The sequence below is a fragment of the Pteropus alecto genome, unplaced genomic scaffold, assembly GCF_000325575.1.
Source record: "Pteropus alecto unplaced genomic scaffold, ASM32557v1 scaffold79, whole genome shotgun sequence".
In the NCBI taxonomy this organism is placed as follows: domain Eukaryota; kingdom Metazoa; phylum Chordata; class Mammalia; order Chiroptera; family Pteropodidae; genus Pteropus; species Pteropus alecto.
Genome location: NW_006494612.1, coordinates 5228160 through 5255716, shown reverse-complemented (window position 1 = coordinate 5255716; position 27557 = coordinate 5228160). Strand labels below are relative to the sequence as shown.

At 37.3% G+C, this 27557-nt stretch overlaps 1 protein-coding gene across 6 annotated transcripts; it reads left to right on the top strand.

The window, feature by feature from the left end:
- The first annotated feature begins 48 nt into the window (after positions 1-48).
- On the top strand, positions 49-27334 carry PPIL6 (peptidylprolyl isomerase like 6). Of its 6 annotated transcripts, none has more exons than XM_025042442.1 (8): positions 49-234; positions 3197-3292; positions 6015-6203; positions 9114-9176; positions 9320-9425; positions 13250-13306; positions 22700-22835; positions 25314-27334. In XM_025042442.1, the coding sequence occupies exons 1-8, from the start codon at positions 100-102 to the stop codon at positions 25423-25425; spliced, it is 894 nt and encodes a 297-aa protein (XP_024898210.1). In that variant the 5' UTR covers positions 49-99; the 3' UTR covers positions 25426-27334. The 6 variants fall into 6 exon arrangements, with proteins under 6 accessions (XP_024898210.1, XP_015455523.1, XP_006926249.1 ...); XM_015600037.2 differs by having other exon boundaries at positions 49-174; positions 9278-9425; positions 25314-27331; XM_006926187.3 differs by having other exon boundaries at positions 9278-9425; positions 25314-27331.
- The last annotated feature ends 223 nt before the right edge of the window (positions 27335-27557 follow it).

Here is a 27557-nt window from a genome sequence, read left to right as displayed (position 1 = left end):
CCTCCCTCCTTCCAGAAAGCGGCGGAGGCGGGGGGGGGGTCGCGCGGTTGCCGTGGCGACACGCCGTGTTTGTGCTCCGAGTAGTAGCAGATCGCTGCCATGGCGAGCGCACAGCCTTGCAGGTCGAGGCCGGTCCCGTGCGCCTTTCAGTCGCCGCCCGAGCAGCCGCTGCGGGTGAAGGTGGTGGGGCTCTTCAAAAGCAATACATTTCAGATCGCGAAGAGCACAGCTGAGGTAACCCCGAAGAAACCAGTGCGGGCAGCCCTTTCTGCTTCTCGGCCTCGCGCCTCCTGGTGGTGCGGAGTCTGGTTGGATCCGAGCTTGTAGGGGAAAAGGGCGGGCGGGTCCGAGAGAGCGGGCATTCCACTTCGAGAAGGGCTACTAAAAGGGGGGATCCGAGCGAAGGAAGCGTTCAGAACCTTGCCGAGAATAAAGGTAATTCCACCTCTCTACATATCCACACATTTTATTTCATATTTATTTTTAACTGAAATTATAGATTTTAAAAATTCACGAAAAAAATGTTTAGGAAAAAATGCTACCGTATAAACTAGTTGACTTTTTACAAACTCCCACTCCAAATGATTTTTAAAAACTATTCAAAACTATTCATTCGGGAGGGTGTTTTTTCTTTTAAATTTTCTACAGCAGTCACTGCGTTCCAAACGTATTAAGTGCTTAAGAGGATTTCTTAATAAATGACCATCAAGTGCTTTGGAGAATATAGACATTTCTTTGTAAACTCGCAGAAAGATTAAAAAAAAAAAAAGGAAAAACGCTTTAATTGGAAGAATGTGCTCAGGTCAGTAACGTTGCAGCACACCTATAACCCACATGCAGGGGAAATGTAGAAATGTGTGAAATGTTGAAGTATAGAATTTAGCACGTCTTTGGGGTTTGCTCTAGAAATGCTGCTCTAAGGTTATGCAAATTTCTCTTCTTCACAACCCCACTAGACTCCAGGAAAATACCCTATTCATGTTTATATCTCTCAAAGTACCCAGCTGGATACCTGACACACAATGTTCCCAAATAGAAGAAATCTTCAATTCCTACCTTGTCTGCTCCAAGTCCACAGAGTTAAAAGTGCATGATTAAATCAAATCACGAAATAGTAACTAATTTGTGAACTAGGTAAAGTTTATCAAGATGAAGAGAATAAGTGATCAGAAGTTGATATGTGGATAATCAAAAGAAATAGAAATTGAGGGCTGTGTTAGCTGGCTGATGGGATCAGCATAGTTTTATGGCCTAAGTTGCATTTAATGTGTTTGAGGGATTTTTTCACCTTGTTTTTCTTAGCTCCTTTTCTGAAGGCACATGTTTTATGTGCCTGCTCCACATCATAGAGATGTTGGCAGTTTTTTTCTGTAAAGTTCAGTTATTAAATTATTAGGCCTTTGGAGCCATAGGCTCTCAGTTACCACTACTTAACTCTGTACTTGTGGTGCAAAAGCGGCCACAGACAATATGTAAATGAGTAGTGGTTTTCCAATAAAATTGTATTATGGACACTGAAATTTGACTTACATGTAATTTCACGTGACATTAAATATGATTCTTTTGATCTTCTTCGACTATTTAAGAATCTAAAATTATTCTTAGCTCTCAAGTCTTACAAAATCAGGCAGCGGGCCAGATTGGCCCACTGGCCACAGTTTGCCAACTCCTGTTGTAGAGGACACTAAGTCAAGAAAACAATGCCTTAATTATATTATTAGTGATAATTTTCCCTTAATCTTTTGCTTACTGTAGCTCTATTTGAATATGAAAGCAATATAAATTTAGTTAGCTCTATCTTAATAAATCCTTGAAAATATTTCCAACATGATTATTTGTGAGCAATCTCAGATACATAATTAACTGACGAAGATTTCGTTTTGTAAAGAGTATTACATATATTCAAATTTAGTTGTAGTCCATTCTAAACAAACACTAAATTTATGAAGAAAGTATGATTAAGTAGGCTTTATTAGTTGGATTTATTAGTTTTTCGAGGTGGTCCTTCAGTTAGAAATAGTTATCCACTAAATTTATGAAGAAAGTATGATTAAGTAGGCTTAATTTGAAAACTGTTGGGTTTATTAGTTTTTCCAGGTGGTCCTTCAGTTAGAAACCGTTATCCAGCACAACTGCCTCAGACTGAACACAGACACTAGAATTGAGAAAAAAAGGATATGTCATGTGTTCATTGGGGACAGTAGCCTAAGACAAAGATGGCTAGATTGCTGTTGTCCTCTTCTGTGGTCCCAGGGGACAAGATACAATCTAGATGGCTAGATTGCTGTTGTCCTATCCCTGGTCCCAGGGGACAAGATACATTCACATTCTGGTTTTCTCCCCCTTGGAATACCTACCACTGGTGAAGCATGCCAGGCCATTGTCCTCTTAGATCACCGCAGGGGTGCCAGCTGTCACTTTTCCCTGTTGGCCCATCTATTCCTCTGACCCACTCAGAAAAGTGATACACCTAATTGTTGCCTCAGCTACCTTTTCTTGCTTTAGGAGGAGGCAAAGTGTAACATTAGGAACCAAAACTTTCTTTTTCTTTTTTGACAGGGATTGTGAACCAGTAAGAATTTTCCCTGATTCATATAGACAAAACAATATGGTAAACCAAAACATGCTCAATATCTAAACCTAACCATATTTAGAATTTACTTCTCTTTTTCTCAAGGTATAATCACAACAATAGCCTTTCGGTCATTCTCCATATATCAGCGATTTAAAGCAATAACATTTATTTATTTTAATTAAAAGTACCCATTAATCTACTAAGGTTTAGTAAGAGTTTAATTAAGGGAAAAAATGATACTAAAAGAACATGGCAGATCACAAACTATTGGCATAAACTCATGAATTTATTCATTTGTTTATTCAGTTGCTATGTGTGAATGGTCTATGTGTCAGATATTGAAGCCAGTGGGAATATAGGAAAACTAAGACATAGTCTGTGTCTTCAAGGAGCTTATTCTCTCTACAGGTGGGATACAAGCCAGAGCCCCAGTTTAGACTAAGGAGTGACTTAATGGAGATGAACACAGGGGCCTCTAGGAGTAGGCATCTAAGCCAAACTATGTGGCCTACGTGTTTGTTGTATAAAACTTCCTGGAGACCCCATAAAAATTGAGGGAAATGATTTCTACTTTTAAAAAAAGAACTTATTCTAAAATAATTATTCTGTTTTAAAACCTAGTGTCTGAAGAATAATTTTCCATCCAAATTTGAAGATCCTATAATAGTTCCTCTTCAAGAATTTGCATGGTATCAGTATCTACAGGAGAAAAAACGGGTAAAGGATATTTGGGGTGTGGGAAATGAGCAAAGTTTTGTCTGAATTATTTATCTATGCACTGTTTTGGAAAAACTGAAGTAGTAATTTTAGTGCAACTAGACTTTATTTCTCTAACTTATGTACTTTTCCCAAATCATTTCAATCATTTTACCAGGCTGGTTTTAAGAGAAAGTATAACATTTACAGGATTTTCTTTTGGAAGGCATATGATAAAGGTAAGTTTTACCTCTCAATGCTGCTATTTACCCCTGCTGATGGTTGCCCTCTTTTCCCTGCACATCACGTACTCATACTTCCTTTGACACCCCGGCACTTAGGTTACTATGGCCTGGCGCTCTTCTTGGCTCTAACTCTGAAACACTTTGGTGGTGTAAACAGATATAGTCGGGGGCTTGTGTTGGGTTGTTTACTGGGGGGATGTGACGATAGGCACCAAGTTCCCACAGGGTAGCCTTGTCCTAATTGAAGCATCTTTCTCTTCATCTCCCACCTAACCGAACCCTTGGAGAACCCTAGGCCCCAGGGCTAGCAGAGCTTGTCCAGGGATGGCAGATAGGTTTTCTCTTGGGTGTCAACCCTGATCAGTTGGTAGCACTGTCTGGAGCATGTGATATGAAGGATTTTAAGGTGACATCCTGGCTCAGCAATATCTCATGTTGGGAGGGAGGCTGCAATGGGGTATGCCTCCTGCTTGTCACCCCTGGCCCAGTTCTATAGAAAGTCTCAGCCCTGGTTTCCCTGCCCCACCTTATCTCCCCAGTGAAATCCCATTTCCCCTGAGCAGAGCATTTTTGGTGGTTCTGTCCCAGGTTGCACAAGGAGGTCCTGTGATCCTGTGATTATCAGGTGGATAGTGTTGTTTTACCTGAGACCATGTCATTCTTCAATCACATGACTGGTGCAAGACTAAGTCAAGAATGCTATTTGTTAAGTCTCGTACCATTTTCATAGCCATAATACATTTTCATTGGAATTCAAATAGAATTCAAATAGCAAACACTTACATATAGTGCTTATGATATGCCAGATACTGTCCTAATAGCTTCCTTTATATATTAACTGTAATCCTTACAACTGGGGTGACCAGTGGTCCTGGTTTGCCTGGGACTGAGGGGTTTCATGGGATGTAGAAATTTTAAGACTAAAGCTGGTACAGGCCTGGGCAAACCAGGACAGTTGGTCACCCTAACATAAAACAATGTTTTCTTAATTTTTATCACCAAAGCTACTGTATCGTCCAAGAGCATCGTGCTCTCCACTTCCAGGAGAACCTTGATCTTTTGCTTTGGTTTGCGCCCACTCCTCTTAACGTATTCTGACTGTACTCTCTTTTGTGTGTATGTATGTGTGTGTGTTTTTCCTTTTTTTAATTTTATGTTATTAGTTTCAAGTATACAGTACATTGGTTAGACATTTATATAGTTTATAAAACGATCCTCCTAATTGCTCTTTCTCTCCTCTGGCTCTCCACCTAGCCATTACATTAATGCTAACTGCATTCCCTATGCCGTGCTCCACATCCTCGAGACCATTTATCAACTACTAATTTGTATTTCTTAAACCCTTCAGCCCATTCTCCTAGTCCCTCAGCCCTGCTCCCCTCTGGCCATCACCAGATTGTCCTCTGTATTTGAGTCTATTTTTGTCGGCAAGCTGAAGGCAGACTGTTTTCAAAAGGAGCATTTCTCTTAAGTGCTGTCTCCAGACCATCAGCATCAGCATCTCCCAAGATGATGTTAGAAATGCAAATTCTCGGGCTCCACCCCAGAATCAGAAACTCGGGTGCGGCTCAGGAATCTGTAATTCTGATTGCCTCCTGAAATTGGAGAACAGCTGTCCCAAACTATTTGTGGTTTTGCTGGGACTGGCACTGGGTAATAATAAACCAGATCTCTTTGGAGGGGACATTACTCAGTGGCCACACACTGGGATTTAGGAAGTTGACTTGTCAGTGTTGTATGGATGAAAACACTAATGCATTTCATTTTGAAAGGCTTAAGACTTGAAAGTGTTGATACAGGTGAGTTCTTTTCCTCACTGCCCCTGGCATGCCTGAAAATCCTTGCTGGCCTTCAGGAAATCCCTGACTCCCTCTGTCAAAAAAGCATTCATTCTGTCCTTGGCCATTGAAAACCATGTTTTGCTTGGAACCCCTGACCTTTCCACATGTATGCATAGTAAAATGTGCTTCAGAAATGATGTCAGAGACTGCCTTTTGTTTTCAAGTTACTATAACACACATAATACACACATAGATTTTTATTACAAATCGCCATCTATTTTCTATGATTGTACCATTATTAAGATTACTTCTAGGTCATTTTTTGCTTTCAGTGATGTCGGATTCTTGAAAATATCAGATTTTTTTGAGAGCAAATTCTGAAAGATGGCAAAAATTATGTTTTTTAAAGATTCGTTCCTAGACTTAAATCCAAGCTCTGGCTTGTGGGTTGAGCAAGTATTTTTTTTCCTTCATTATATTTCTATGATTGTACCATTATTAAGATTACTTCTAGGTCATTTTTTGCTTTCAGTGATGTCAGATTCTTGAAAATATCAGATTTTTTTGAGAGCAAATTCTGAAAGATGGCAAAAATTACGTTTTTTAAAGATTCGTTCCTAGACTTAAATCCAAGCTCTGGCTTGTGGGTTGAGCAAGTATTTTTTTTCCTTCATTATATTTTTTTTATTGGGTTTTTTTTTTTTTTGTCCTTTACAGGAACTTAAGAATGAAGTTTGGGAATATTCGTCCTACGTCATATGTTTTATTAACGATCAGTTCCTGGGAGATGCACTTGATCTTCAGAAATGGGCCCACAAGGTGTGGGATATAGTTGATTTTAAACCTGCCGCACTTTATGATGCACTTGCTGTGGATTATTCTATTAAATTCTTACAAGATACCAAGGCAAGTTACACTAATTTTTGAAGAAAAAGAGTAGCTTCTTTGATCATTTATATTTATTCATCATTAATTATTGATATCCTAATGTAGGGAATATAAAAGAGTAGGAGACCAGGTTTTAAGTTCTCAATGACTTTATGATCCAGTTGCACAGGATTATAATATGGCAGAGTTTGGCTTGGTGGTAAGTAAAGCAAGCTTATCTCACAGCAGGCAGGCTGCACAGAGAGAACATCTCCAGACATCCTCTTAGAAGTTGACATGCATTGTTATCCATTTTAAAATATAAAGAGACCGCCCCCCTCCCACCCCCAGAGAAGATTGAGCCTGTCACTCATTACCTTTATGGACTATTTTAGTTAATACTTTCTAACACCTCAGTGTGAGCTACTGCACTAAAAGAATGAAAAGTTTGAGAGGTGACATTTTAAAATATGATACATAGTTGGTGAGAGCAGGACTAGATAAACTATGGCATTGGGAAGAGAACAGTCATGAAATTTGAGGTTTAGAGAGTGAGACAGACATCAGGATGGGATGGCAATAGAGGTAAAAGTACTTTGCAGTTTTCCTCAGAAACCTTGTAGCAACAACTACCACATATGAAAATCACTTCATGCTCATGATACTTGGGCCACAGAAAGATCCGGTGTCCTGAGCTGTGCAAAGGCAAAGACCTGTCTTGTTCATCCTTGTTTAACCACTGCCTGGAACAGAATCTGAAACATAGGTGCTCAGTGAATGTTTGGTTGAATAAACTGCACTTGAAAAATGCTTGAAACCCTGGGGCGTGGGGAGGAATTTAATGTTCATAGCAGTTAATTCCCAAAGGGATGGAAGTACATGGTGTACTCTGGGAATAGCAGGGGACAGCAAGGAGGCCAGAATTAGTGGGAAAATGAGAATATTGGTCAGGATTTTTGGTACCATCAATACCAAGCTACTCTGATTAACTTAAGGAAAAAAGATATGTATTGAAAGGATATTAGTAACCTCACAGTTGACAGGAAAGCTGGAGAAACCCGCTTTGGAAAACAGGTAGGAACCAAGGGAGGCCTGGCAATTGGAAAACATGGCCAGAGTCATGCCCCAGGAATGTGCAGCCAGGATCTGCTATAGGTGCTTGCTGGCCTGGGTTTGAATTGACACCTTGACTAAGAATTACTTCTCAACTCTCCTTGTGTCTTTGACACTCCCTGCAGAGCCAAGGCCCCAGGCAAGAGCACCTAACTAGTGGAGCCAAGGTCATATCCCTACACCCCAGCTCTCACAGCTTAGGGAAAGGGAGAATCTGGCCCCTTTAGATTCTGAAGAAGATGGTGGGGCCCTGTGGGGAGTTCCCGAAATAAGAAAGGTGTTCAGCTGTTAAGTAGCAAAAAAACCCAAACAGATACACTCAAGAAAGGTCGAACTCACCATCCATTCTGAACAAAGGAGTTATATCTTATCTAGCAGGAAGCCAAGCCAACAGAACTTTTCATAAAGAGTATGACGTAATGCTCTTTGCTTTTTTGGAAAAACTTTTAGAGCTGTGCGGAAACAGGCTGGAGTGGGGAAAGCCTGGCGGCAGGGCAGTCATTTGGAAACCTGTTATGGTCACGTGGGTTAGAGATAAAGACAGCTTGAATTCATTAGTGTCAGTGAGGAGAGAGGACCTAGATTCTAGAGGAAATCCTTGTTTTTTTTGCCCAGATGGTAGATTTTTCTTGTTGAGTAAAACTCGACTCATTTACTTCTTGGTTTGATTGATATGCTAGATAATTATGTTTGTGTGTTTGGCTGCTAGGTGACATTATCTTGTGTTGCATTCATTTGCTCTTTTTTCATTAGAATTTTCAGAGTTATTTACTCTTGACAACCTCATAAAGATAAGATATTATTGCACAGTATATTCTCATTTTCCTTCTAAGCCTGTGAAGTTTCCTATATTATGCCTCTTATTATAAAGTTATAATACTCTTATATAATGAAAAACATGTAGCATAGAAGCTGAGAGGCACAAATTAGTTAGAATTAGTATAGATGTAATACTTCACTCCCGGATGCCAGATAACACAATATTATTTAAGTCTTTTAATTTTTTTTAAAAAAGGTTAGAATGACATAAAATTAATGATAGTGGTACACTTAAAAGTGATTTCATTTATGTTTCCTCGATTTTTAAGAAATAGAGCAGGGCAAATTATGTACCTTGTTAAATCAGGCAGCATTTTTATGTATTCCTTAGATGTGCTTTGCTCCCCAAATGAATGCCACTGTGATGGTGACTAGCGTTTTCATTTTGGATGTCTCTTTATGGGGGTAGACCTGTCTAACAAATGTTAGTTGTCCCTGCCAGAAAGGATGTCAGTTAAAACCAGAGCTGGGGGCCTCTGGGAACATGAGAATATGATTGAAATAACTCAAAAGTTCATCATCTCTTCTCCCTGGAACCACACTTCCTATAGATTTAGTGGCCTTATTTTCCCACTCAGAAAGACTGGCCTTGGTTAGCTAATCTGAGCTGACTGAAAATCCAGAATACACAGTAACCAGATCCATGGCGCTCATGTTGGCTCTTTTTCCAAAATAACTCAGGAAAGAAAAGAATTCCCAGTCTGCTTCTTTTCCCAAGGGACTCACTAGTGTTCCTTTCCACACCTAGTTTACAATGTAGTGGATATCTAGGCCATGTGTTCTCAGTCCTGGTGACAGGTTAGTGTTACTCAGACCTTTGCTACTGTAGGGTTTTAAAAAGTGTGTTATTTTAGTTGTAAAGACAATATAATAAAATGAGACAAACTTCTTTAAGTCATTCTTTTAATTTTGCTGTTAACGTTCTCTACTGTTAATGATGTTAACATCAATGAAAACATTCTGTTTTTTCTTCTAAGACATTGACCTGTATTATCTTTTTCTCCTGAATTTTAATAGCATGATTTTGTGTTCTTGGATATTTCTATTGGTTTTTATCCAATTGGAAAATTGATTTTTGAGGTAAGAGGCTTTTTGTTGTTTTAATTAGTTGGGGGGAGTGGGGCTCTAACTGTAGAATGTCAAATACTTAATCCTTGACATCTTTAATCTTTATTTTTCAGCTATACTGTGATGTATGTCCCAAAACGTGTAAAAATTTTCAGGTCTTGTGCACAGGAAAAGCGGGGTTTTCTCAAAGTGGTGTCAGGCTACATTATGCAGGTTCGATTTTTCATCGGTTAGTACAGAATGGTTGGCTACAAGGAGGAGGTGAGTTTAAAATCTTAAATACAACTTGATTGCAAAATCAAATCAGAACATCCAAATTTTATTTATCTACCTTTGTAAAATACATATAAAATTAAATATAGTTAATATTAGATGTTATATATATTTAAGGGATGTTTTATATGGCCAAATGATGAATTAAGATATTCATATTCTTTTTAAAAATCCCCTAATTATTAAAATAAACAAGTCTAACTTATGTTAGCAGGAATATTTTAAAATAAAAAGTCGTAAGAAAGTAGAATAACTTTTTTTTTAATCAAAATGTAGTTTTAAATGCTCATCTAAATAAATAAGAGTGCCTAGATAATACAGTGCTTTTAAAAAGAAGCATACTAAAGGTAAGAATTTGAAAATAGAATAAATAGAAAACAGCTTTTTTCTTACCAAAGATGTTACATTGTTACAATTGAAAAGTAAGAGCCAGAGCATTTTGGTCTTTATTTTGTTTTCTTTTCAAGCCAATTATTTTGCTTTATACAGACTAGCTGTCTGATTAACAGCACAAAATTAAATTTGGAAGGCCTTTTGGGAAATATTCCATAGGGAGAAATCAGGAAGCAATTTAAAAATAATTAGTGCAGAAGAAAATTTGCTTGAACTTGATGAAATATACAGGGGCTTAAATTAATAATGTTTAATTATTTTTCTACAACCTGGAACATTCTGAGGCTGATAAGAAAAGTGTAGATTTAACCCAAGCACGTAGTCTGTAAATCAGCTATTTTTCCATTAGTTTTTTCAATGCGAGAAAAACCACCAATACTGTTATCTAACATTATTTTTCCACTTAATATATATGCTGTTAGGGTCTGCTTAATTTTTCATCACATTGCTATACCAATTTAATATCCTATTGGTAAACATTTAGATTGCTTTCAATTTTTCGTTAGTATAAAACAGTCCTCAAGGGGGCTAGTGTCAGGATCTCCTGGTACTCAGTTCAGTGTTGACTATTATGTGCTGGGCTCCCAGATGCTATGTTCTTTGTTTTGGTTTTGGTTAGACATCCCCACTCCCACTCCCCAAAACAAGATTTGAGGAAAGTAAGTCATGTTATTTGTTTATTTATTTGAAGTAAAATTTCCAGATAGTAAAGTACATAGATCTTTGGGGCAGCAATGTTGAGGACAGTTTGGAAAAAATTCTGATTACTAGATTTACATCCAAATTTATACATACAAGCTGTACCATGTTGGATAAGGCACTTAGCATCTCTGAATCGGTTTCTTAATTATAAAATGGGGATAATTATAATATCACAGGATGCGGTAAGGATTCAGTGACGTGGTATACTGAAAGTGCCAAGCTCAGTGAACATTCTTTTCCCTCCAGATGTCAGATTCCCACAGGCTGTGTGTAGAATTTTGGAGCTAAATGTGGTTTCATGCTGTGCCTTGGGCTGCTTCCAGGCATTATTGCTTGCCCTTTGAAACTAATAGGCCCTACAGTCTTTACTCCCTCGCAGCCCCATTGCATCTTCTGACATGTCCCTCACTCTGCTCCACACATTGGCCTTGCTTTTTCTTAAGCACATCAAGCATATATGTGCCTTGAGGGTTTTTGTTGTTTCTTTTGCCTGGGACACACTCTACCCAGCTAGTCCTCCAGCTGTTCCCTCCCTTCGCCCCTGATCTGTTTTTGATTTTTGCCCAGAGTTCATCTCATCAAGGACTTACTTGATCACCCTATTTAAAATTTCCACCTTCCTGCCCACATACCTCTCCTTACCCCCTTTCCTGCTACTTTTCTATCTCCTTACTTTGCTTTATTACTTCTTTATTTTCTTCACCACTGGGCATACTATTATATATTTGTTAGGTAATTCGTTTATGGTCTGTTTCTCTTCACTAGAAAATAAGTTTCTGAGGGCAGAGTTTTTTATCTATTTTATTCTCTATTGTATCCCCAGGTTTGAGAATAGTGCCTGGCATGTTGTAGGTACTTAAAAAATATTTGTTGAATGAACAAACGAATAAATGAATGGATAGTTAAATGGAAAACATACATTCTATTCATTTCTAAAGTGCTAAGTTAAAGAAGATGTCAAGTCATTAAGCCATTTTGATAGGACTCTCTCTCTGTGGCTATCGCAAGGCCTATCATCTTCAGAAAGATCTCTTGAGATACAGTTTAATACATTTTGTCATCATCATCACCATACTGATCATAATGATGGTGAAAATGATATCATTATCTCTAGCCCACATGATGCTGCACAATAATAAGTCACTAATGAACAAGCATGACATTCTGCTAGGCGTTGCACTAAGTGCTCTACCTACATGATTTCATTTAATCTTCAGAACCTGGGAGGCACTCACCATTATCCATGTCTATACAGATAAAGAAACAGGCTTGAAAAGGCAACTCACTAGCATCAAGATTTGAATCAAAACCATCTGACTTTAAAGTTCACTTTAACTACTATTCTGTATTACTGAATTTGTTATCAGGAGTATAGAAATAATGCCAGATATACAAGGCTGAATTCAAGGGGGTGGGTATGGCCACAAAAAATATTGAATACTGATTGGTATCAATGTAAAAAAATCCACTTGAGAGCTCTAAAGCAACAGGTAAAAGTAATGGTGGATCTTGGATAGATGGAACAAAGGAGCGTCACTGGTGTCTATTAGTAAGGGGGAGGTGAACCATTTGGGAAGATTTGTCCAAGCAAAGCACACTTTAGGATCTGAAGGGATTAGTGTTAGGGAACCCTCAACTTCCCCACTCCTGGATTTAGCCTTTAGCCATTGCATTATGCCCCCGAGAGCTGCCAAGGACTTTGGGATGAATCATATGAGGAGTATCAGTGGAGTAGGGTTGGAGACTTAAGGTTTATTAATTAACTTCTGAACCAGCTTTATGAATAGTATGATTTAAAATACATGCCCTGTCCTGTATAAATTCTTCCCACATGCTTGCTGTTGCGTCAAATTTCTTTAAAATAGCACAGACACTTTTATTATTGATAAATCACTCATACTGAATTAAAATGGCACAGTTCTTCAAAACATATTTATTTCATACCATATTCAAGGAGGGTGGACTAGAGATCTGAGGAAGTAAAGAGGTTCTGGGGCTGGAGGTACGAAGACAGGCTTCGGAGACTTTTAGTTTCACAAGTTAAGTTTGTCTCCCTTTTTGCTATGAATAGATTAAAAAATCAGCTGTGCATAAAGAAGTTTTATAGTAAGAGCATTGTCCAAGCCAAAATATGCAAAATAATGCAAAATAGATCATATAAATACCTTTTTTTAATAAACCTCATTAGATTACAAAGGAACTTCATTTCCAAACTATTGGATAAATGAGTTACCACTATAGGGTTCCAAGAGATGAAAACTTGAACATTAATTCCTTTTAGAGCATCTATTTTTATTCTTGTTCTAAAGGATCTTACCGTTCCTATTTCATCCTCTCATTTTAATCTTTCCATTTTTCTGAAAAGCATGATGGACTATGGACTAACTTGTGAAGTAAACAGAAGTTATATGAACACATTTTAAAAAATCGTGGCCACAGTTATAATTTAATACTTCATCATTTTAAAGTTTGGCATTATAATTTAACTTACCTTCACGAGTTATTAGGAAAAGATAGGGCCTTGAATGTAAAAGTGCTTACAAAATACAAGTGAAAAAGTTATAATAATATTTTCTTGATATAGATTGAACAATTAGATAATTTAATATAATCATTGGTATAAGGAGAATCATAATTTAAAGCATATTTCTCCTGCCATTATTGTACCCTCTTTGTTAGTTTCAGAATTCTAATGTTTATTTATTGTTATTTCTCAGATATAGTAGCTGGAAAAGGAGATGGTGGAGAGTCGATTTATGGACCAACATTTGAAGGTGTGTATCTTTAAATTTTGTCAGTCATATATTAGTTGATTATTCAAATTTAACAGGACAGGACAGTTCATAGCTCCAAATAAGATAGTGTTTGGGGTAACATACTAAAAGTACACATACTAAAACAGAGTTGAAAATGGGGAGGGAGGAAGATACCCCAGTCCAATCCAGAATAGCTTTTTATGCACAATTTTTCATTCATCTAATTATTTCTTTAGGATAAATTCCTAAAATTAAGATTGTAGGGTCAAAGAGAATTGGTATTTTTAAGGCTTGTAATTCGCCATTCTCAGAATTGGTACCTTGATAATCATCCTGTTAAGGCTGTCTGGGATCCTGGGAAGATGGTAGTTGTGGTGGCATCATTTTTTCGTTTTTTAAAATCTCAACATAAAAAACAGACAAAAGAATTAGAAAAACTCAAAACCCATGGATAACATTTACAACAAAACTAGCTGGCAAGCTAATTACATGAATCCCAAAGTGCAAAAAGGTGAGGATATACTACCAACAGCCACAAAATCTGCATGGTATTCGTATCAGTATGGGAGAAAGCAGGGCATCTGAGGAGCCTGAGAATACTAGAACCCCCAAGTAGCCAATGACTGGTGAGTGCATAGGCCCCTAGTAAGGTTTGAAGTTGCTAGAGCAATTAACCTCTGTGAACTCTCAAAACTGATCTGAAATGGCTGTCTTCCAGGAGAGGCTCACACTGAAGAGGAATTGTTGGGAATTGAATCAAAATTATGCAAGATATAGGGATCAACAGTGATAAAGAGGGAATGGGAACAGAGCCAGGAAATCTCAGAAAGCAAGCTGCCATATTGTTGAACATGACATAAAAACACAAAAGGGAGCTTTGTAAAGTTGGAAAAGCTACTTTCCTTTTAAACCCCACCTACTTCTAAACATTTAGGAAAACTAATTTTACATATAAATGAGCAGCAAAAAGTTTATGGTTATTAGAAGATAAAAGAGAATAAATAACAGAGTAACATCACTGTAGATAATGAAAGCACACTAGAAAGACGTGCTCACAAAAGAATTCAAAAATGATCATTTCAAAACGAGCTAAAAGACATTAAGAGAATGATACAAGACAGGAAAGAATTCATAAATCAGATTAGAAAAACTCAGATATGAGGTTATACAACTGAGGAAAGAATTAACAGTAAAATTTTAGAAATAAACGAAGAAATACAAGATCAAAAACAAAACAGGCATTTGTCTTAAAAGAATTAGAAGGTAGGAGTACATTTTTTAAAAAACAAAGATTAAGAATGATAAAAAAGATTTATAAGAAAGTGACAAATATTAAAGATAGAGAAGATCTAACATATGGATAATTATCCCTAAAGAATTAAACCAATACAAAGGAATGGAACAATACTGAGAAATATAATTGAAGAACTCTTTCCTGAAATAAAAAAGGATTTGATGGTCTATATTTTGTTTTGGGTGATGGTTACACAACTATACAAAATTGTCAAAAATGCATCAAACTGAACAGCTAAGATATATGTATTTTATTATGTGTTTTACCATAAGTAAAAACTTATGTATAGAAAACTTGAAACTGTTTATCGAAAGAGCACTCTGCTACTTGACAATACTGAACTAGAACCAACACCAAGACATACTTTAGTGATATGATTGGACATTAAAGAAAAATAAATTTCTTTAGGCAACTAAGCAGAAAGAGTAGATTATCATCATGTTCTTTGACATCATATTCTTATGCCAGAAGGAAATGGAGTAATACATTTATGATGCTCAGGGAAAGGAAATGTGAGCTAAGGATTTTATATTGAATTTGAGTTGTAAAAGGGCACACAGAGTTAACAACAGCTAAAACTTTAGGAAATAGTGTTACCACGAGCCCTTCTTGAGGAATTGACTGTAGAATGAATTTCACACAACCTAAGTACAGCAGACACCTTGACATAAGGACTGGTGCTGAGCATTAATTGTATAGTGACTCGTAAAACTAAAATTTAATGAAGATCAAAAGGGTGAGAGTATGGTATGAATGACTATATGCTTAGTCTAATTATTTAAAACATAAAGGAAAATGAGAATACATGCAAAAAATTTAAACTTTTTAGTAATTATACTGGTGACGATATTATTATTATTCTGAGATTGTTGTATATGTAATGTGGGAAAAGTAATTAATATTCTCATATTCTAATTTCATTATTTCCTGTGTCCTTGAGAATCAGGATTTTCACTGTGGAAGGAAGGAGAGACAGATGAAATATGACAGAGGCTAATAAGTAAAATAACCATAATTCTAAATGAATTGGAAATTTCACTTTAAACTCAAAAGTGTCTCATCTATGTATTTAGCTCTGTCTACTGAATTGGTCTACAAACAATACAATAGTGACACACTGCTAGCATTTAGATTATTGTTTTGCAATGTCATTTCTTGCTTAAGGAAACCAGGGCTTCTGGGAGAAATGGCAGATTCCAGTTCTGCAACAGGAAATTACAAAATGAGCCTGAAACCTCATGTTCAGTCATGTACTGTCATCAGCTAGCAGGAGTGCTGTTAAGGATTTACTGGGGTCATGTCAAAGGCCTCAGAAGCCAACCTGAAGAGGTTCTCACTGGCCAATAATGGAGTAATTTGAATAGTAGTTGCAATTGATTAAAACGGAACACATACTTTATTTTTTATTTTATTTACTTATTTTTTTTTTAGGCGAGGCAACCCTTGGTTGACCTCACAGATTGCAAGGACCTTGTCAGCTTATGATCCCTTATTTTTTTTATTTTTTACGCCTACAGCCCCTGGTCTTCCTAGGTGGTCCCCCATCCAAGTACTAACCTGTTTAGCTTCTGAGATCAGACGGGATTGGGCTTGTTCAGGGTGGCATGGCCGTAGACCGGACAGATACTTTAAATCCAGGAGTTCATAATGCTATTATAAAGTAAAGCCTAATTGCTTACCTATGGGGGAATGATAGGAAATTAATTCGTTATCTTGAAAACTGATAAGTATAGAGAAAGAATCAAGCATTTATCTTGCCTTTCCTATGTGAACTGGACCAAATTGTAGATAAGGTGAAACAACTCATTACAAAAATATTCCAATCATTAATGAAAGGGAAATAATAGAATTAGAATATCACCATTTCGCTGTCCCTAGTGAAATAATGGATCTAGGCATTTGCTATGTTGGTTGTCTGCTGTCTTCACAAAAACAATAAACAGGACACTATGAGCCTTCTATTGAGAGAACATATTACCAAAGGGATAGAACAGGAGTCTGATTAAGCTTCTGGACCCAGCTGCCAACCTTTAAGAAATAGAACCAGTTCTGCCATAATGTATTCTTAAAGATCTCTGTACTATGTAAAACTATGCAATAAAAACCAGAGGACTTACAGGAAAAACGAGGTAAAAAAACTTAGTGACACATTAAAAAATAAGATAATAACCTAATAAAAACAGTAACAGTTTTACACATATTATGTGATCAAGAAAAAAAAACTAACAAGTGAGTATGACACTCGACCTTGTAAACTCCCTGACATTCGTGGAGGAGGCGTGGGAAGATTTGCAGCTGATGAGTGATTGGGAAGTGGTGGAAGGAGGGTTCTCTGAAATCGAAGGCAAGTTGCAACACCAGAGGTGACATAATACAGTGACCTGAAGCTGGTGTATGTCTGAATTGTGTGTGTTCCTCTGCAGCACAGCTCAGTTCAGCTGGGTGCAGTTTTCTACATTCACCTGTTTCTCCCAGAGGAGACTGCACATGAGCAGAGATGGAATTCTCATGCTCAAGTCCTTTCCTAATCTATCAATCAAGGTGAAACTAATGTGCATTTTCAGCACAAGTATTATAGCCGAGCTGAGAGGACAGAGAACAGAGAATTATATTAAACTCCACTGTGTGTGTGGAATGAGCAAGCTCCAGACTGGGAGAAATTCTAGAGGTTAAATAGTTCAGGTTCATTAACAGATAAAATGTAAGGAAAAGAAAGGGATAGAGGCAGAGCATGTAGATTAAAAGAGATTTAAAAGGCATAACAAGTCTTTTTAAATGGGGAAGACTAAACTATACTATGTAGGGATGCACACTTGGATGACAAAACTATAAGGAAACATTAAGTACTTAATTTTATGTAAAAGTCGGGTGAGGAGAGAGTGACTTGACAAAGACGTCAGGGGAGGCTGGCAAAGTTTTTTCTCTTGGTCTGAGTGGTGGTTAAAAGGGTGTTTGCTTTGTAATAACTGATAATAACTATATGTTAATTTTCTGTGGCTTTTTATATTTGTATTTTAATATAAAGGTTTAAAAAAATAATATCAAACCAATGGCCAAAGTAAAAGGGAAAAATAAAAGCTAGTTTCCTTCTAAATTCATGTGAAGACAACTTTATCAAATGAAACCATGCAAGTGACACCATTCATTTATTTACTCATAAAACATTAAATTTTTAGTTTGGTTGCTACATAGTGTTAGGGCCTTTGGAAACAAAGATGAAGTGACCAAAATTTCACCCTCAAGAATTTTAGTTTTTGTGCAGACAGATGTTTAAATAGATAAACTACAGGTGTTATGCCAATTGCTATTATGAAGGAAGAACCGAGTGCTGTGGGACAAGACAGAAAAACTGCCTAGGAGAATTGGGGGTGGTGGTCCAGAGCAGCTTATGAGTTCAATCTTAAAATAAGATGGTACAGACAGGGAAAGATGTTCCTGGAAGCTTTCTTTGCGTCCTTAATGCCTGATGAGAATCCATCATATGCTCTCTATCCCACAGCCATTATCAGATCCCCCCAACTCTTTCTGCTTGGAGGCACAGTCTGACAGAACTTTGGCCTTCTGGCCAATAGGAGACCGATTGCTTAGTTCATCTCCTCACCTGCCCCTCTGGACATCTCTGTGCCTCCACTGATTATCCTTTGCTACCATCCTTAGGCTATTGTGCGGATTTGGACTCTGCATAGAGGCCTGGCTGTCGACTGGTGCCCAGTGAGAAGACCCAGTGTGCTCAGGGAAGCCTCTGTTATTCAGTTTGTCTGGCAGTGCAGAATTAGAAATTCAGTAACCAATCAAGAAAAAGGAGAGAGACTCCAGAAGGAAAGATGAGTGTGGAAGAGAAATCATGACTAGTACTCAAAACAGTTATAACATGGGTTCCCCTCCTCTTTTCACCCCTCTGAGGAATGTTAAGATGAGGACAGCCAGTCCTTCCTCCACATTTCTCTCTTGGGACCCTATTTCCATGAGATGCAGAATTAAAAGCCAGGGCTTGTTAAAAACAACTACAACCACAAAACTCACTTTTATTAAGCTTAACACGATGAAGTTAAAAGAATGACTATATAATTTAATAAGATGATTATTTTATAAATTGGTTAATCTTTTTTTAACTTGAGGAAAGTTTGTTTTGCTTTGTTTCAAATCACAACTTTAAAATTGTCTCCTCAGATACCATTTTGAATATTAGAAGATAAATATTAACCCTTTTTTTCTCCTTGTATTTTTTGTATAGTAATCCTTATCCATCTTTCTCTCAAAGGATTGGTGACTAGATGGCTTGGGCTGACTGGAGAAAAGATCATTTTATATGAAAAGCAAGAGAAAAAAGCATATGTTTTTAAATATGGTATTTTCCTTGTTCTGTTAAGCAGATCAGTTTCTTAATATTAGCTCGTGCCCTAATTCACATTAAGTAAACCAGTTTCTCAATAGTAGTTTGTGCCCTAATTCACTTAAAATATATTTGTCTAATTTCTAGATTACCTTATCTTTAAACGAAAGTGGACATTAATAAAAAGCACAGAGCCTAATTCACTGTCAGTATGACATAATGCAGCTAAAAGTTATACAAAAGTATTTTTTTATTAGAAACAAGAATTGAAGATAATTTAGTCTAAGTAGCTATTTAAGGGTTATTTGTTTTAATTGTGAGATTTCTATATATAGAAGGTGCATTTGTACAAAAGGTGCATATGTAATCAAAAACCCCATATTATAATCTTTGTCAAGAAAGAAAAACTGCCAGCATGCCAGAAGTCCCCCATTTGTCCATTCTCAATAATAACTCCATCTTCCTCTAAGAAGCAACCACTCACCTTTTTCCTTGCTTTTCTCGATAGTTTTACTACTCACGTGTGGATACCTAAACAATATAATTAAGTTACTTATGCCTGTTTTTGAACTTTATATAAATGGAATTATATGGTAGACATTCTTTGTGTCTTGCTTTTTGTTCATCATGGCCTATGAGATTCACCCATGTTATCTGTAGCTGTAATTCTCTCATTTTCACTGCTGTTTAATATTATAAATATACCATGATTTATCTATTCAAGTGTTGAACACTTGGCTCTTTATTCCTCATGCCACACACATAATCAACATGTTTAAATATTTCATTAAAGCAGCAGTTTAAAAATGCTAGGTAGCAGACTTTAATTTACTTTTCTGTAACAAGAAATAGTGATAGGCTATTATTAAAATATGATAAAATTAGAGCAGTGAGTTTAAAAAATTGATATTACATGATTCAGGTCAGAATAACTGTCCTTAGAAAATTCCAATGTGACTATGGAAATATGTCACATTGTCTGATTATACTTTTACCAGAGAGAATGCAAGGCAGTTTCTCAGACTTATAGTAGTTCCTTCCATTTTAAGTATGAGAATGAGATTTATTTTTAAAAAATTCAGAAACTGATTTTTTTTCACATAAATTCTGATTCCTATTTCAAATGAACAGTCCCATTTCACTCTTTATGTCGTATGTTACAAATGATGCCAGTTTTAACCACAGAGCAGTAACTACTACTTAGTACCTTCCCGTAAGTGGCAGAGGCAGGCAGGAATTCCTGAATCACAGACATGTAATGAAAGGGTTCTGAGTTTCTGCCATATCGGTTAAACTCCCTGAACTTCTTTTATCCTTTATTGAAAGTCCAGGCCTCAGTTACCATGATCTAAAAATAAATTTTCTAAGTATTCTGAGTTAGCCGGCTCTCAAAATTGTTTGCTTTCCTAATTTTGCCCAGCAATTAAAAAAACCTCTTTTTTGTTCCTCCCACTCCAAAACTTTGGTAAATTGTTTAAATTTTTCCTTTTCACTCAGGGATGCTGATAAAATAATCTATAATAGTTAATTATCTCACTCAGACGTAGTGAGGGGAAAAGGAAAAGTGTTGATTTAATGGCCACTTTTTTTCCTGTCTCCCCAAAAATTATTATGTGAGCAGATAAATTTACATTTTTTATATAACTCAAAAGTGTTAAGCTCAGTACTTAGAACAGTACTTGGAATGCAGTCAGTATTTAATAAATATTTATTGAATGAACAAATGTTCAATTAAACCTGGGATTTTCATTCTCCATTTTAATATTGTTACTTATAGAAAAATATATTTCTCTCTATTAATGCAAATATACTATTTGGGTAGCCATTTTTCAGTAAAGCTCTTTTCAGAAAAGATTTTATTTTGAACTCTATTATGTCATTGGCTTCTATCTTTAATTAGGCGATATGCTCTGGCAATGGCTTTGTTCCCTAAGTGAGTTGGTAAAGCAGGTGCCAGTAGACCAGTCCTAGCTTGCAACTCCTGTCAAGTTTATATAGGAAGGGTCACCACTGCTTGCTGTCCTCGGCAAAGGCCCCACCAGTACCTGTGGAGAGAACAGGAAGGGAAAGGATGACTCCTCACTACACCCCATTAAGAGCAAGTTGAATTCCATCCAAGGACTTTACCTATTTGTGGCAGTCACTGAGAGGTTGCCCTCTGCCCTGCCATCACTGCCAGTCCGGAAGCAGCGTAGCCTCAGGTCCTTAAGTTCCACATCAACAACATTCTGTACTTAATATCATAGTCACTTATTTTTACACATTTTTCAGGTCAACACATTTTAAATTTGTAAGTCGGGAACTACCTACACCTTTTAAAAACTTTTTTTCTATCCTTTTATAGCAGTGGTTTTCAAATTGCCCTTTAAGTCGTTTGTTCCATAGGGGTGCTGACAAAGTATCCTCAGGATGTGAGAGGGCTCTAGCCATTTTATCTGTTTTATATGTGGGCTTTCACACAGGTAGCATTTTTTGAATAGGTGTTATGTGAAAGTTCCATAATCGCAAGTTTTTGGTAAAAGTGTCACTCTATAAACTTTCTTATTACTTACAGAATTTAAGAGAAATTAATCATATCTAAGAGCAAATACCATTTTGGAAAAACTCTTTAAATCTTTGCTTTAGGTGGATTTCTATTCCATGTGATTTTTCTCCGAAATTAATGGGTTGTTTATTCCACTGAAATGAATATGGAGCATCAATGTAATTATATAGATACGTGTACAAAAATGCTTTACTTGCATTTCATAAGATTCCAGATGTCTTTATTCAGTTTGCAATTTAACAAGCTAAAAGTAACCATCACAGATATGTCTTAATTGCTTATCTGGCTTAGCTTTGAAACTTAAGAATAGTCAGCAGTTGCAACTTAAGAAAAATCTTATTGAGAGTTAATATTTGTATCTCTCAATTATTCCCAGGGTTTTATAGTTATTGAATGGTAACTTTTATTGAATTTCTCTCCTACCACTTCCTTCTGTGTTTTTAAGTTTGGAGGCAAATCTTATTTCATGTTGGAAATGGTACTTCCTGAAAATGGTAGCATAATAACTACCTTATAATTCTTTTTGCTTGTTAACCTTGAACTTAAAAAAAAAAAAATTACTTTCCACAAAATCTTGATCACTCCATATAAGGTTTGAGATTGAAATTTATTTAAAGACTAATAAAAATACGTATAAATTCATTTTCTTTCATTATCAACATTTAAGGCCACATGTACGCTAGGTAATGTGCTAGGAGACCCTGGGGGTAAAGCTATGAGATAAGGCCCCTGCCTTCGCATACTAGAGAGGAAACAACCGTGTACACAATTACATGGAATGTTATAAAGACCACAGTGGAGGTCTATATAAGATGTTGTGAGGGGAAGGGTCATGTCCACGAAAGCATTTGTAATTATCACATTGGTAGTTTGAATGAAATACTACTGACAAAACAGCACAAGAAAATGGGCTGACCTTTATCCTAAGCAAAGTATGTGCTTCCTTTTACATTGTTAAAGTACTTCCTTTTACATTAGTAATTTTCTTAGTACACTTGTTTTTAGCTATGGTAATAATAAACTAAAAGCAAATGCTCAAATAGTTCTAATAAGATTTTCCAGCCTTTTTGACAGCCCAGTTGAGTGAAAGTAATATGAAATATATTATTTGCAATTTGGAATGTATTGATAAATATGATTGAGAACCCTTGTTACCAAGGATTCTGTGCTTTACATATTAGAATCAATTGAAATAATAGAAACATTTTAATAACCTACTGTTAATATTGTCTTTTCTAGATGAAAACTTTTCAATTCCTCACAATAAAAGGGGAGTTCTTGGAATGGTCAACAAAGGCCGTCACAGCAATGGGTCACAATTCTACATCACACTACAACCAACTCCCTATCTAGATAAAAAATATGTGGCTTTTGGGTATGTGCATTGTAAATTTGTATCTATACTATTCACATATGAAAATGGTTCAAAAAGACTTGGGTAAGTATGGTACTGTGGGTAGCTAAGATAGAATTTAAAAGCAAAAGTAATACAAATGTAGATAAACATTTAGAAATAAATATTTTGTAAGATGCTTGATATCTATAAAAAACACAGAAACCATTTAGGCACAGCCATTATAATTTTATGTCCATCCATCCATCCATCCATCCATCCATCCATCCATCCTTCTATCTTATCAATTCTTAATTACTATGAATAATACAATAGTCCTTAATAATATAGATATATTTAGATGCAGAAGTGAAGTGAAGCCATTTAAGTAATTGTCTATGAAAAATGAAGAGATAGATGAAAACTATCCAGGGTACAAGTAATTTTTCTTTTTTACAGAACAATTTGTGGAAATATCTCAAGTAATAATTGTTAGAATATCATTAAGATGCTTATGGGCATATGGATCTAAAATGGATGAATATACTTTTCATCACTGCAGTGCTTTGTGTCTGTGATTACCGAAGTGACTATAAGTTGAAGCTAGCTTTGTTTTCCCTGAAATGACATAAAATATTAGAATTTTTTCTGAATATGTATTATATTATTCCAGTCACTCCATAGGGATAATTATTGACTCTTTATCCCATGAAAAAATATTATGCCCGTGTTAATTTTAACCACAAATTTCACATGTGGCCATTGAGCACTTGAAATGTGGCTAGTGCAACTGAGGAACTAAATTTTATTTAATTTTAATTAAATCTAAATAGCCACATGTGGCTAGTGGCTACCATATTGAGCAGTGAAGGTCTAAAGTAACTCCTAGGATTTTGGAACTTGTTGGATAGCGGGTGCTATTCACCAAGATAGAGAATACAAGGAGGAGGATATGGGAGAGAAGATCATGAATTCAAGATGGACAAGTTATAATTTAGGTTGAGATACCTATATGACAGGAAGGTAGCAACTCCTGAATACCAGAAGTAGGTGTTCAAGCTGGGCAAGGGCTGGAGATGTAGATTTGGAAGCTGTCTACATGGCAGCTGAGCTGCAGCCAGACCAGAGTACCATCACTCCCAGAACAACCTCTGGGCTTTTGCTTATTTGTTCCTTTCTGCCTCCCTTTAGTCTGCCAAAATTCTGTTTAAGGCTTAGGTCAGAAACCTCCCTAATTACCCAAACTGCTTCTTGGTCCTCTTTGGTGAACAACGTGAAGTAGGGACTGGGTCTCACTCATCTTGTGCGCTAACACCTAGCACAGTGGAGAGGTACACACGATAGGTACTCACTCAATATTTGTGAAGCCAGTTTGGAGAATAGGCATCACATCCTCTTTGGACAGGGGTGAATCTGTCCATTTATCCCCTGCTCGTCATCCTCAGAATGTATTTTGTATTTCGTGTCCTGCTCCGTGTCATGGTTTCTGATTGGGATGGCAAAAGCAGAGCCCAGAGGCAGACAAAGAGGTGTCTAGAGCATGATTAATGTCAACACTGTGTCCCTATAAAAGTTCATGAAATTGAAATCGCACCTTCCCCTCAGCCACTGCCTCAACCCAAACATTGGCAGAAGAGACCGGTCCTGTGTTTGGGATTGTCTCTCTTTTAGTCCAAGAAACCATCGAAAGTCTAGCTCCACTCAGACCACTAGCTCCCTCCGTGGCCTACGAATGTCTACAAAGATCCAAATTAACATGGCTTTGAGCTGTCTTTTAGTCATATATTCAATGGATGTTAATTAGGTGCCTGCGCTGTTCCAGGCGTTGTATTAGGCACTGAGCACTTAGCAAAAGCATGATATCTGCCCTTATGATAGAATCTAAATGAGTCAAAGAAGCATACAAGCAAATGTCAGATTTAACCCTAATAACTCCTGTAAGGAGAGGAGGGGGAATGGGCCATGAGCAGGGGGTCTGGAGAACTTCCCCAAGGAGGTGATGACTTGAGTTGAGATCTGAAGGAAGGCCAAGCACAAGTGTGTGGGGGACTGGCCAAGAGCAAAGGAGACAGCTGTAGCAGGATGAGCTCAGGATGTTACTGAGGTACTGAAAGCCAGTCTGGCTGAAGCAAGGCAGGGGAGCATGCTGCAAGACAGCCCTGGAAGCTCCTGTGGAGGCTGGCCATGGTTGGCCATGGTTGGCCATGGTAGAGATTTTTGGTCTTTATCATAAGGATAATGAGAAATTACTTAAGTGCTTTAAGCAGGGAGATGAGATCCGGTTTGCATTTTTTAAAGGTCACCCTGATGGCGGTGAGGATAACAGATTGGAAAGGTCCCAGACAGATGTGAGGCAACCATGCAAAGTGCATACATTTGGAGCTGTTAAGGATATTTATGACTGATGTTAATTTACTTTGTAGGAAATAGCCTTAGCTAAGCTGGATAGGCCTCAATTTAGAAATATAAGGTAAACGTGAAAATTTATAACTAAATTTTTCATTTTTTCCCCTGTATTAGGCAATTGGTTGAAGGAACAGAAGTTCTCCAACGACTAGAATTGGTTCCAACAGAGAATGAAAGACCAATACAACAATGTTTGATTATTGGCAGTGGAGATATTTATGCTTGATTTTCATATTAATATATTCCAACAAATTATTATGTATTAATCAGCTGTTTCTAAATTTAATTAAATCTAGATAAAATTTAATGTGCTTGATAAAATTTAATTGAAAACTGTTGCAGGTGCTGTAGGTTAGTTCACCTAACACCCAGTATCTCTTCATTTTCTTTCTTGCCTCTGCCATAGAGACTATAAAAGCCAAATACTAAATTTCCCAGCCTCCTTTGCAGCCAGGAGTGGCAATGATTAATGTCAGCACTGACTGTGTCCCTATAAAAGTTCATGAAATAACAGCTCATTGCTATAAGCTCATTCTGGCCAGTGAGACACGGGTAGAATGTAGTGGTCCTGCCCCTTCCCCTTCATTCAGTCCTGAAAGCAGGGAGGCTGGAACCATGAAAGAAGGGCCAAGAGAACTGCTGAGATGTCAGCCCCAGCTCTTAAGCTGCATAACCAATACCAGCAACTATCTATCTCTGGACTTCTTACTATATGAGACAAATAAATCCCTGTTTATGTCACTGTTGGTTGAGTAGCCAAAATCATTCTTAATTTAGCAGTAGTACCTAATGGTCTTTGAATCTTAAAATATTTGAATAGAATCACATTGTTGTTTGTAACTACATTTCTGCCATGAGGAACTTTGTGTATAAGCAAGTAGGAGAGACAATAGAAAAAAAGAATTGATTGTAAAATTTAATTGTTTATATATAGCATTAAGAAAAGGGTATATATATTTTGGATGTTTTTATATGCATGAATAGAATGATTCTCTCTGAGCCATACCAACCAAGACCTTGGGTTACAGTCCCCGTGATGGTTGACTTCTGAGATATTACTGGGGAACCATCTTTATCAGCTGCTCCTTAATCTGAGATTCTCAAACTCATATCACCTGGGAACTTTTTCAGTAAGATTGCTGGATCCTGTCCTTGACCTATTCAAGAGTCTCGAGATGTGAGACAGGGATTCTATGCAGTCATTTAGCTCTCTCCTCAGAGGTTCTTATTTAGCTAGCTGGACACTAGCCATTTGGGATCACTGCAAGATGTAAGTAACTGGTTTCAGCCTCCTTTTAGTAGTCAGCAAAGTGCTTAACTCTGAAAGTTAGGGTGACATTGCTTAGCTACCTTAGCTGCTGCTACCACCACTGCCATTGTAGTCCTGCTCTGCCCAGAGTCATTGTGCTTTTCTTGCCCTTAGCAGATTTGTCTTCAGAGATGATCTTTGAGCCAGTCTTATAGAGACAAGCCTCTAATTGACTTGGGGCTTGCAGAAGGTAGGCATATGCTTTTTGTTTGTTTTATTTTGAAATGATTATAGAGTCACGGGAAGTTATAAGAATAGTACAGAATAGTCCTGTGTACTGATCACCCAGTTTCCCCAATGGGCATCTATGTAACAATGCCAAAATAGGCAATTGACATTGATACAACATGAGTGTATTGTCATTTTATCACGTGTAGATTTGTGACTGATAACCACGATCAACACACAGAAGTTTTTCAGTGTCATAGAGACCTCCTTGGGGTTGTCCATTTATAATCATACCTATTCCCCTGCTCCCTACCATGTCTAACTCCTGAAAACTGGCATATTTTTGTTATTGTTGTTAATAACAGCTCATTGCTATAAGGCATATGGTTTTACACTAAGATCTGAAGTAGGTGGAGAGAAAGCATAGTGCCTGTATCAAATTCTTAACTGGCCCAGAGGCAGCATAGTGTTAAGAATGTGTGCCCTAGGGGGTGGCTCCATAGTGTAGTGGTTAGCACGTCTGCTTTACACGCAGCAGAAGGTCCTGGGTTCATGCTCCAGGTGGAGCCACAGACCATACGTGGGTACACCAGGCCCCCTGAGTGCACTGGGGGTGCCAGGCTCCAGGTGCTCCCGACCAAGTGCATGCCGTGAGCGTGTGGGAGGAGACGCCCCGCCTTCAGAGATCTAGTTCTTAAGGGGAAATGGCAACATCCATAGGTCAGGGGTGTAAGTGGGGCGAGGGTGGCGGCAGGGAGGAATTAAAGAGAGGGTGGGGGTGGGGAAAGAATGCGTGTCCTAGAGCCAGACAGCCTGGGTTTGAATCCTGGCTCTGTCATTCTCTAGCTGTATGAAATCCAGCAAAAACTTCACCGAGCCTC